The sequence below is a fragment of the Priapulus caudatus genome, unplaced genomic scaffold (genome assembly GCF_000485595.1).
Source record: "Priapulus caudatus unplaced genomic scaffold, Priapulus_caudatus-5.0.1 Scaffold250, whole genome shotgun sequence".
NCBI lineage: Eukaryota > Metazoa > Priapulida > Priapulimorpha > Priapulimorphida > Priapulidae > Priapulus > Priapulus caudatus.
Genome location: NW_014577311.1, coordinates 50334 through 62447, shown reverse-complemented (window position 1 = coordinate 62447; position 12114 = coordinate 50334). Strand labels below are relative to the sequence as shown.

General features: G+C 49.7%; 2 protein-coding genes across 2 annotated transcripts in view; both read right to left on the bottom strand.

Moving 5' to 3' along the window:
* LOC106808035 (transcriptional activator SPT7-like) overlaps nucleotides 1-1236 on the bottom strand; it is a 10994-nt gene extending 9758 nt beyond the window's left edge. The window contains exon 1 of the mRNA XM_014810584.1: nucleotides 893-1236. The gene's annotated coding sequence lies outside the window, so the exon portion shown is untranslated. The remainder of the gene's footprint in view (nucleotides 1-892) is intronic.
* The window catches only part of LOC106808054 (cat eye syndrome critical region protein 2-like), a 12597-nt gene extending 1557 nt beyond the window's left edge, over nucleotides 1-11040 (bottom strand). Inside the window, exons 1-4 of the mRNA XM_014810611.1 lie at nucleotides 10933-11040; nucleotides 9205-9293; nucleotides 8595-8701; nucleotides 7822-8005 (exon numbers count right to left, since the gene is read on the bottom strand). Of these exons, the coding sequence (XP_014666097.1) occupies nucleotides 7822-8005; nucleotides 8595-8701; nucleotides 9205-9293; nucleotides 10933-10939 (387 nt within the window). The 5' untranslated portion in view covers nucleotides 10940-11040. The remainder of the gene's footprint in view (nucleotides 1-7821; nucleotides 8006-8594; nucleotides 8702-9204; nucleotides 9294-10932) is intronic.
* Between the last annotated feature and the right edge of the window lie 1074 nt (nucleotides 11041-12114).

Sequence of the window (12114 nt, the reverse complement as noted above, 5' to 3'; positions counted from 1 at the left end):
CCACCCCCAGAAAAATTTAGAAATTAGACCCCCTTAGATGCGTTTTCTGCGCGAGCAGAATCCCCCGCCCCCTGTACACGCCCCTGAGCCATTCGATATCATAATATATGGCCAAGACATGCTCACGGATATGAACCTGAATAATCTCTTCGTGATACAGACATCTTCCCCAATGTGTGACGTGATAATACAATGTTAACGTGAGGAAAAACACCTGCATGACCGTATGGTCTTTTCGTCATCCCTTCGCTGTATTGTTTATTATTTGCTTTGTTAAAATTCTTGTACTTGCTAATATTGAAAGCGATAAATAAAACGTTATATCTTATATATCTTAGGGGTCGTTCACAGTTATCAACATTTTCACAATCGTACAAACCGTACGCTGGGGGGGGGAGGGGGTCAATGCCCGCCGTATGCTTTCAGCATTTCCGAAAAATGTCGATCCATTTCCCGCGCCGCGCGCCCCAGCCGGCATCGCGCGCATCCTCACATCGCGACGCGCCGAGCCCCGGCTGGCCCCGCGCACCGCACGGGCCCGCTGAATGAACGAACCGAGCTAGCTAGCTAGCTAGCAGCCGAGTGCAGTGTAAACAACCGGCACGATGGCAGTTTTGCATGTAATTCATATACATGTATCTCAGGGGTTAACAATGACAAACGTCATCATTTGCCATTATTAACTCCTGATGTATCTCTATGTAGAATAGTGTGAAAAAAAAATCAACATTTTTCTTCGTACACTTTTAGAGGGGAAGGGTCTCGAAAAAGTGTATGCTTTGTACACTTGTGAAAATGTTGATAATTGTGAACGACCCCTTATATCTGCATGCCCTGGCCACCGCTGACTGCATGGAAGTGTTCAAGGCCCTCTGAACCCTGCTAGCCTCACCTGCTTTGTTGTTTCCTCTTCCGCCTTTGTTTAATCGGCTTCTCGCAGACTCCATCCTCCAGAGGCTTCTCTGCGTTCACCTCGGTCTCCTCTGCTCTACCCTTCTCCTCATCTGTGATCTTCTCTTCATCTCTGACCTTCTCCTCATCTGTGACCTTCACCTGGTCTGTGACCTTCACCTCACCTCCACCATTCTCCTCATCTGTGACCTTCACCTGGTCTGTGACCTTCACCTCACCTCCACCATTCTCCTCATCTGTGACCTTCACCTGGTCTGTGACCTTCACCTCACCTCCACCAGTCTACTCATCTGTGACCTTCACCTGGTCTGTGACCTTCACCTCACCTCCACCAGTCTACTCATCTGTGACCTTCACCTGGTCTGTGACCTTCACCTTCACCTCCACCTCTTCTCCTCATTTTGGACCTTCCCTGGTCTGGGGCACCATCGGCTCTCTACGGACTTGCTTCTGCCTCCTCATCTTTTTCCTGTCTTGCATGGCTTTTTCTTGCTCTAGCGGCTTCTTCTGCTCTAAAGGCTTTTTCCTGCTCTAGCGGCTTTTTTCTGCTCTAGCGGCCTTTGCTCCTCAATGGCGTGCCTTCTTGTTGACCTGCCAGCCAATAATATCTTCCTTCTCGGATACTTCGCGCGTTTCTTCCCCTGATCTTCACACGGTCTGTGACCAATTGGCCTCAATCTACGATCTTCTTTCTGCCCTCCTCATCTTTTTTCCTGCTTGATGGCTTTTTCTTGCTCTAAGGGCTTCTTCTTGCTCTAGGGCTTTTTCTTGCTCTTAAGGCTTTTTTCCTGCTCTCAGGGCCCTTTGCTTCTCCATGGCTGCCTTTTCTTTGCCCGCAGCAATAATATCTTCCTTTCTCGGATACTTCCGTGCAGTCTGCCCCTGATCTTCACCCAGTCTGTGGACCAATTGGCCCTCAACTCTACGACTTTCTTTCTGCTCCTTTTCTTTTTTTTTCCTGCTTGATGCTTTTATTTGCTCTAGGGCTTCTTCTTGCTCTTAGCTTTTCCTGCTCTAGGGCTTTTCCTGCTCCAGGGCCCTTCACTCCTCCTATGGCTTGCCCTTTTGTGCGCAGCAATAATATCTTCCTTTCTAGGATACTTCACGTGCGTCTTTCCCCTGCCCGCCCTTCACCGGCGGAGGGCGACCGGTTCCTTCAACTTTGACCTCAACCTTGACACTCAGCGCAGGAACTTTCAGGCTTTGACCTCAGGCTTGACCTCAGCCTTGCCCGCGTGGCCTCTCTTCTCTGCACGTTTCGCACGAGCCTCCTGCTTCTTTGCAGCTTACCGCCCAGCCGCTTTGTCCTGCTTCTTCTCCTTGCCTACTCTTCTTCTGCCGCTGCTTCTCTTCTTTTCCAAACTCCTTCTTCTTTCCCCTCTTTGCTTCTTTCTCAACAGCTTCCTCCCTGAAACACGCCGACTGTTAGAGGCTGCCCCGGCGGCAAATAATGGTGGTGGTTGTTAACAAACTTCGGTCAGGAGCCAAACTATTCACATATATGATGTATTTTCAAAACAGACACAAAAACACACCGGCAACCAGTCTATATATACCATATATAACACAAGAAATTTCACATTCTAAAGCTCTAATCTAAGTTCACATTCTAAGTGTTCACATCTTTGAAAGTCACCCAATATACAAATAGAATAAGCCAGACATATGACGATAAGATTGATGGACTTCATATCTAGCGCACTACGTCTCAATGACGATGCAAAGCACATGACACCTTATAAAGCATTATGGGAGGCTGGGGGTCATCATCTTTTTCTTCCTTCCTTTTCCGCCGTCTCGGTTCGGGGCGGTGGTGGAGTGGAGCGCCGTCCTCCTTGCTAGAGCCTTGTGCCCATAGCAAGCTTACCAGTAGCTTGGCCGTTCTCGACATCCTGCCCAGCGGCTCGATGCCATGCTGTCCGCAGTCAAGACCCTACAAGGTTTAAAGTGGATAAAACCTCACAGCTAGATGCATATGTATACCTACTGTTGAGCTCGCCTATGTTGAAAAGATTCACTATTTATTACCTCCGCCAAGCGGGTTGGCAGCCAGAGGTTTGTTTTCACCGCGCGCTGTGTTTGACTTGTTATGTTGCGTTGCTGCGGTTGTGTGGTTGTGTACAGCCTAACTGGACAAAGTTATGGCACGGATTGTCATAAAATATTTCAGAATAGGCAGAAATCGCCTTAACTTAGAATTTTGATTTGAATTTTTGGTGATGCATCCGGATCCAATTAATTAATTAATTAATTAAATTTTCAGCATAGGTCAGAAATGGGGCTAACTTATGAATTGATTTACATTTTTGGGTGACGTATCCGAATCCAATTAATTAATTAATAAAAATTTTCAGCGATAGGTCAGCAAATGGAGGCGTAACTTCGAATTTATTACATTTGCCGTGGTGATCCGATTCCAATATGATTTATTTAATTAATTAAATTAATTAATAAGAATTTTCACTTAATTAATTAATTAATAAATAAAATCTTTTAGTGAGAGAATTCAGCTGCCTTGGCGGAGGTCTGTGCTCTCCGAGTGCTCTAGTTTGTATTGCTACTTTCAACAACAATTTCTTCATTAAAATCTAAACTCAAGAGTTTACGAAAGCTTAGCACAGCAGGATGTCTTACAGCGTTTACACATATCCGGTACACAGCGAGTGAAAAGTTGAGCCCTGCATTAACAGTTCTTTCTGTGATATAGAATTTATGTTGCGAGGTTTATCCACTTTAGTTTAAGTCAAGCACTAGTCGCAGCGAGACTCCCCACTCGCTCTCACCCAGAGAGACCAGGTACAAGATGGCATTGTGCAAAGATGCTGTTATTCCCGCCGCCGAGAGCGCCGTTAAGCCGCACACTTCCGCTGGGACTGGGCGCACGCGCCGCCGGGGTGTTGCTATGCTAGCATCTCGCCGCTGCCCGCTATACGAATCGCGCGCCGAAGGCAGGGTGTCACCAGCGCGCGAATCCCTATAGTGCGGAGGTAAGCCGTAACATCGCGCCAGTTTTCGTCAGACGTACACCGGCTTGACTACGGCGGGCCTTAGCTGGGAGCGCCGCCATTTCCTGCCTGCTGCTGCTTTGCTGCCCCTCAGAGCCCGCGCTGCAGCAGCCTAGCAGGCACCGTATTTGGTGCTGCTGCTGCCGATTGCCACGCCAGCCACGCCGGCCACGCCAGCCGCAGGTTGCTCGCACCACGACGTGCCGTCTGCCCACGGGACAGCGCTCAGGGCGTCAGGCCAGGTTGGCTCGAAACCTTGGCGTTACGCAGCCAGGCCGGCGCCACGGCGGCCCCCGCCACTTTTGGAGATAGCATCTAGACCGCGCCCCCACGTGGAGCCGCCGCTACGGACACTTCGTTAAAAGCTCTGCCTGCGATAACATAACGCTATACATCGGCAGTAGCCGCACGTTCATCGACGTAGCCGGCCAATGACGCAAGCGCTCATCGCTGATTTGACAAGCATTTCTTGGGATTTCTTGTCTTAGAAGCCACATACGTCTTAGCCTGAGGCGCGCCACCCCCAAAAAAGTTTTAGCGCGGCCGTTTGAGAGATGGCTCAAGCCGTCCATCGCGAAATGTCGGTGGATGCGCCCAGTTTTCGCGGCAGTATTCGCTTTCAGACCCCTTGTCTGAAGGTATCTGTCTAAAGTGCCGACAACACGGGTGGCCGGCGTATTCGCTTGTTTGCAAGGGCGCGGCTTCGCGCGCAGTCTGCGCGCAAAAACACCGGGGCCGCCCAAGTCCGTCGCAGAGCGAGAGAACCAGCGATTTACATAGAGAGCCCCGATTCGCAAAGGAAGCATTCATCCTGACGCGAGCGCCTGGATGTTGCCGCGTAGCTTCGCGGCGCAAGGCGCTACGCCCTCTGCGGAACGTTGCTACGTAGTCATCGGGCGCTGGCAGCTATGCATCCGCCTGCCGCCAAATCCATCAGCGCCGCTGCGCACGCAATGCATACGCTCAGCGAAAACAGTGTCCAATTTGGGGCGGGGGGCGGCACGCACCTGGCATAAAGGCTTGTAGACTTTAGTGGCGCCAATCTATCGGGCCTTAGCCGTTGCGCGTCTATTTTGTCACGCCTACCACTTATCTGCAGTAAACGGTCCTACACTACGCATCGTGCAGCCACACACAAGTACAAACAGTGACCCTATCCCTAAAAGTACAAAAACAGTCACCCTAACCCTAACAGCCTAACGCAATGCGATTTTTTGTCGCACTAGCTGGCAGCCCATCTATCGGACGGCATATGTGCATCACTCATCTGAGGCCATCGGTTCCTACAGCCGCCATAGCCCGCTGCCGTCATATAATGACACCGTGCGCAGGACACAGGCGGCGGAACGAGACGCCATGGGGGAGAGGGGGGGCGCAGCTCAACCCCCGTGCGCGGTGGTGTTATAGGTTAGGCCCTAGCGCCGGCATACTACTATTTTATAACTGCGTGGTGCGTCGCGTGCACAGTGGGCGTGCGTTGTTTGTGATGTCCTTGTGTGGGGTGTGTGCAGTGTCGCCGGTGTGCTTGTCAAGTGTGATCACCTGTGTGTGCGTTAGTGCGTGTTGCAACCGTCTGTGCTGCCGTGTGCCGTGTGCCAGTCGTGCGTGTGCGTCGTGCGTGTGAGTGTGTCACTGACTGTGCTACATGTGCGTAGTGAGTGTGCATATGAGTGCCGCTGTGCGGCGGGCTCGTGCGTCTCGTGCGGCTGTGTAGTTTGTAGTGCGAGTGCACGTCACGCCGTGTGCGTGCTGCCCTCGTGCGTTCGTGCGTGCGTGCTTTTGCGTTGCGTGGTTTGCTGTGTTCCTTGCTGATCGTGCGCGTGTGTGGATGTGTGGTATGCAGTGTCCTGCTCCAACCGTGTGCCGCCCAAAGCTGTTGCTTGAGTGGCGGCTGTCACTGCTGTTGCGAGGCTGCGTGTGCTGTGTGTGTGCAGCCGTCTGCCGGTCGTGTGTGCGTGCATTGCGCGCGCTGCGTGTTTGGCCTGTGTCTGTTCCTCGCGTTGTGGTGTGCGGCCCGGACCAGCCTCGTTAGTGTTGCCTGTGCCGTCTATGTGCAGTATGCGTGCGCAACATGTGCGCTGGAATGTGCATAACTGTGCTGTGCGAGTTCGTCGTGCCGTGTGCCGTGCTTATGCCAGTAATCTATGCGCCGCCCAGTGACCGATCGTGTTATGTTTCGCCCTGGCGTTTCTGCCTGGTCAGCGTCACAGTGACTACTGATCTGTCACGTAGCCGCCGCCTCTAACCATATAAGTCTACTGGCCGTCGCCTTGTGAGCCTATGCCAGTGAATTTCCCCGTTGCGAAACCTTTATGCTAAATTCATGTAGAATGGCTTCAATTTCCGGTACGACTATGTTTTGAAACGTGTACTATGTACACGTTGCCCTACGGGCCATAGCGCCGGCGCCGGCCGCGTTTAGATACGGCGTAAAAATAAATCGAACTCACGCGAATTTCCCCAGCCAACAGAGCTGCCTGCCCCTGCTAGCAAGCGCATCCCGCGCCGCTCGGCTGATATGGCAGTTTCCTCGCCGCGACCACCGCTGTCTCGACGGAAAACGTTTAAATGCTCGCCGCTTCTTTGCACGCGACCCTATAGGACGCTCCCAGCACATTACCCAACAATCTTTGTGGGCGCAATTTCGAGCCGTGCCCACCATCTTCGTGGCTACTCAAAAACCCTCGCCTGCCTAATGAACAGAACTCTCGGTCGACGCATTCAGGCTCAGCATCGTCATCCCTATACCCTAAAGAGGGAGCGCCAAACTCGATTACAGCTACTCGCATAAGTGCTTCTGAAATTGAATTTGGCGGCCACATATGTGGCACCGTTTTCGTGCTGGTGCCATGAGCGAGGGGAGCTGCCAGACTGCTTCAAGAAGACCGATGGCTTAAATACTTAAAACCCTCCCTCTCTGCCTCACACTCCCCTGCCCCCCCCACCACACCTCCTCCCTGCCTCCACCTTCCTCCCTGCCTCCACCTCCCTTTTACCTGCCTCACCTCCCCCCCTGCCTCACAACTCCCTTCCAGCCTCACCTCGCCTTCCCAGCCTCACACTCCCTTCCAGCACTCACCCTTCCCTCCCCAGCCTCACCCTCCCTTCCCCCCTCACCCTCCCCTATATGCCTCACCCTTCTCCCCTCCCAGCCTCACCCTCCCTCCCTGCCTCACCCTCCCTCTATGCCTCACCCCTCTCTCCCTCCCAGCCTCACCCTCCCTCCGACCGCCTCACCCTTCCCTCCCAGCCTCACCTCCCTCCCTGCCTCACCCTCCCTTCCCTGCCTTCACCCTCACTTCCTCAGCCTCACACTCCCTTCCCCCGCCTCACCCTCCCTCCCCAGCCTTCACCCTCCCTTCCTCACCCTCCCTATACTGCGCCTCCCCTCCCTCCTGCGGCCTCACCTTCATACTCCATGCACTCAAACCCTTTCCCTTCTATTGCCTCACCCTCCCTCCTCCAGCCTCACCTCCGCCCTCCTCACCCTCCTTTCACCTCGCCCTCACCCTCCTTCCCCTGCCCCTCACCCCCTCCTCCCTCCTCCCCCACCTCGCTTCCCCCACCTACTACCCTCTCTTGCTTATGCCTCACCCTCCCTTCCCTTACTCGGGACAAGCCTCACCCTCCCTCCCTGCCTCACCTCCCCTCCCCTGCCTCCACCCTCCCTCCCTGGCCTCACACTCCCTCCCCCGCCTCACCTTCCCTCCCCTGCCCTCACCCGCTCCCTTCCCCCGCCTCACCTCCCTCCGTTGCCTCCACCCTCCCTCCCAGCCTCACACTCCCTCCCCCGGCCTCACCCTCCTCCCTGCCTCACCTCTCCCTCGCTAGCCTCACCCTCCCCGCCTCACCCTCCCCCTGCCTCACCCTCCCTCCCCCGCCTCACCCTCCCTCCCTGCCTCACCTTCAGGCACTCTGCAGCATCCTCCGGCTCCAGCCTCCAATCGCAGAGCGTGAGCAGGATCTCGACCTTGTGCAGTAGGGGAAGGTCGATGAAGTCCTGGTCGTACAGCGGGTTCTCCGTGCCCGTCTCCGCCGTCCAGCGGTAGCGCAGGAGGTCAGCGAGCCACGACGAGTAGTTGTCTGACCTGCAGACGTGCGGCAGACGACGCGGGATTAACGAGAGCATGACGGGAGCAGCGGGAAACCGATGCGGCGTTAATGAGGGCATGATGGGAGCAGCGGGAAACCGACGCGGCGTTAATGATGGCATGACGGGAGCAACGGGAAACCGGCGCGACGGTAACATGTTAGCAGTGCGTGAGCATGCGCACAGATATGAAAACCAAATGCAACCAGGTGCAAATAAGAGAATATGCCAAAGTGTAAACATAAACTGTGGCATGACCAACAATAACACCACGGACGGCTTAAACTACATGCCAACTGTCTGGTGGTAAAATTAATAATTTTACATACAGTCCACAATTTGTTTTCTTCAGGACAAACGCATGCATAGAATCGACATGAAAATCATAGTAATAAGCTTCATACTTACAATTTAACGATTCTATGTTGTTTTTCAACTTCTAAAATTCTAGATTTTTAGTTTTGTTATTATATCAAAGGTGTATTTAAGTCCCTTAAATTAACCGTAACTTAAGCAGAATTAGAGGCGCAAAAAGATGCGATTATTTCTAAACCTGCAGCTTTTCCCGCATATCACAGCATACATACACAATGTCTTTGTTTCCATAGTAACCACTGAGCAACCGGGAAATGAGATCAGCAATGAAATAATTGCCTTCTGGAGGGAAATCTGACAGAAGAGCATCTTCCAGTTCCTATAAAATAACATCCGTATGTTGAATAATCACTGTAGTAAAGTTGAGTCCATGTTTCACAAATAGTTTGACTTCCATATTAAAGCTAAAACATTTCACTGGTTCAAAGAATTGACACTAATTCTTAAAGACTTAGCTGAAGTCATGCTAGAAAAAATAGAGTTTGCACTGGAATTAAAATAAATCTATTACCATATACAGGGTTCTGCCCAGGATTTTTTAGTGCCGGGCACATCCAGTTGCGCCGATGCAAGCGCTGTAGGCGCGAAGCCAATCTAGGGGGGTCCGGGGCATGCCCCTCGGAAAATTTTAGATTTTGGATAATCTGAAACTCAATTTCCTGCATTCTGAGCAATAAAAAGCATATATATATCAAACTTCTTTTTTTTTAATATTAAAAATTAGTGCCGGGCACACCCGCCTACTGCCGCCCACCGTGGGCAGAACCCTGCATACAGGTCCATCACAAAATATCTATTTTATAACTCTAATCTTAAACTTGCCTCAATTTCAAAATCTGGAAGGTCAAAAGCAACACGGAAAAGGGAACAGAAATGTGCAATGCTGGGAACCTTCCACGTCGCTCTCAGCTCTGCAATAATTGAATATAGAAAATAACATGTAAACGTTACAATTCTAACTATTATTAACATTGTAAAATTTTATAAACAAATATAATCATGTAAAATGTCATTTGTCATTTAATCTTGGCATATTGTTAAATTTATAATAAACATTGCTGACAATTTATGACATTGTTTTGTCTATCCATTAGCGCAAATCCACTTTAGGCACCTTAGGTATCACGAAGAGATGCACAGATTTCTGTGTGTCATCAACTGATGCACAGACTTTTCGTATATCTTTATTCCGTATATACCGCGTATACAGCGTATTCCGTATCACAGGCACTTGGAACGTCTCAATCAAAAAAATTAATGGTAAATAAACACGAAATGTACCAAAGTCTTAATGTTTTTCTACTCTATTTCGCCTATAATCACCTGTAAATGCCGGTCAAATGCTCATCTGCAACACAAAAGTACACCGCACGGAGTGAACATTTATGTACACATAGATACCAAGATGGGAGCTGTTGGATGTGTTTTTGTTCTGTGATCGTGTGAAATGAAGCGAGCGTCGAGCGAATTTCGCGATCACGCTTGCTTACCTGCTCTCGTATTCATGTTGTTTGTGCACATGGCGGGGGTTCGAATTATAACTCTGGTCTTTGTTCTTACCTACTCCCGCCAGAGATATCTCGTGAAATCCTGCAGGAAATGTTCTCTCCGTGAAAATGTAAAGAGGACGTTATCATCCAAAAATCGATCGATCGCTGTAGTCGTGTGTGTGTGACGTCATTCCCGCGCGCATTGTGCTTGGCTTGGCGGGCCTCGAAATGGAGCTCGGAGGCCGGCAGCAGCTCATCCCGGCATGCAATGCGCCCCATTACTCGTGTATAAACAGACATCTCGTCCTCTTTACATTTTCACGGAAAGAACATTTCCTGCAAGATTTCACGAGATATCTCTGGCGGGAGTAGGTAGAACAAAGGCCAGAGTTATAATTCGAACAAGTGAACATTTATGTACACATAGATACCAAGATGGGAGCTGTTGGATGTGTTTTCGTTCTGTGATCGTGTGAAATTTAAGCGAGCGTTAAGCGAATTTCGCGATCACGCTTTCCTACCTGCTCTCTTATTCATGTTGTTTGTGCACATGGCGAGCGTGCGGTGTACTTGTGTGTTGCAGATGAGCATTTGACCGGCATTTACAGGTGATTATAGATGAAATAGAGTAGAGAAACATTAAGACTTTGGTATATTTCGTGTTTATTTACCATCATTAATTTTTTTTATTGAGACGTTCCAAGTGCCTGTGTTCCGTATATAGCTAAGGTTATATACTTTATGACTTAGGGTTAGGGTTAGGGTTTTTGCATCATTCCTTGATATACGGAAAGTATATGCATCAGTTGATGATACACAGAAATCTGTGCATCACTTCGTGATACCTAAGGTGCCTAAAGTAGATTTGCACCCATGTAAACAACAAAACAAAGTTCGCAGAATAAACTTTGGCAATTTTGATCTGAACAAATTTTTGTTCAAATAAAGACTCGCGCGTCGCAATTCCAAAGTAATGCTTAGGCTGCCAATATCTGCTGTATATTATATTTAATAGGCTATTTATACCAACGTATTTTCTAACACGTGAGTGATAACATACCATCCATGATTATGGAGTTCAGCCGGAGCGTAGTAAACGCGTTATGGTTTTGTTCCGATCATTCATTCGCGTCATCGGTGCGCACTGCCATCTTGTGGCTCCGAGGTCAAATGATTTTTGAATGCCGAGGTGTTTGTTTGAGAGAAATTAATATCTATCGATTAAATGTGAAAATAGCTACAGTTATGTATGGAACTCTCAGATGTTTAGAAATGCTTAGACAATTCTTACGAATAGGAGATTAATGAGCATTAACAAAAGGTTGTTTTAAATTAACATGTAATTATCACTATACACCACCGTACAATTTCCAGTTGAGGCATTTGACAACAGTGATGTGATTGGTTGGAACGTTTTGCAAGTCGCTATTCACACTTCGTCTTACAATATTCCGCCATTATTGTTAGCGGCGTCGAAATTTTACAGAAATGTACGGTTTTCTCAATCTAATATGCCAGAGGTCTTTTGTAAATAAAAATGTTGCATAATAGTGCAGATAATTCTGGAAATTCTGCATATGAACGCGTTAAATGCTGTAACTCTACGCAATATCCTTTTCCGCGATCGGGTCTGTTGGAACCGGGAGTCTTATTAATATTATAATCCCAACCTGTGCGAGTCACTGCTGCTTGCAACTTCAACTGCTCCCTCTCTTTGGCCGAGTTTTGGGGATAATCTGGAAACCCGAGGTAACATAAAATTTATCATATGTCTACAGTAGACCTAGTGAGTAGATGCTGCTTATTGGTTCTCATGTTACATGTATCATCGTTAGATGTTACTTTTGCTGAGAGGGTCTATGTCCCCCGGGGTACTGCCGGAACGTACCCTGGGTCCGGTATACCGAAACGTACCCTGGTACTATCTAATATGCCGGACCGTGAGAAACCGTCGCTACTCCACTAACGAGTCTAAGGGAGTCGCCTACGCCTACTCCCTAACCGTAACCCTAACCCTAATCCTAACCCTAACCATATCAAATAGTGACCAGGGTACGTTCCGGCAGTACCCTGGGGGACATAGACCCTATCAGCGTTACCTTGTAGCCTCTACCCAGACCTGACATGGCCTGGGCCATGCAACGGTCTAGCTCTATAACTATAGGGGATAGCCGTTTGCTTGGCCACAGGTGGCGTCTGTGGCGGAGCGAAGGGCTATAGTTCTAGAGCTACCCTACGCTCC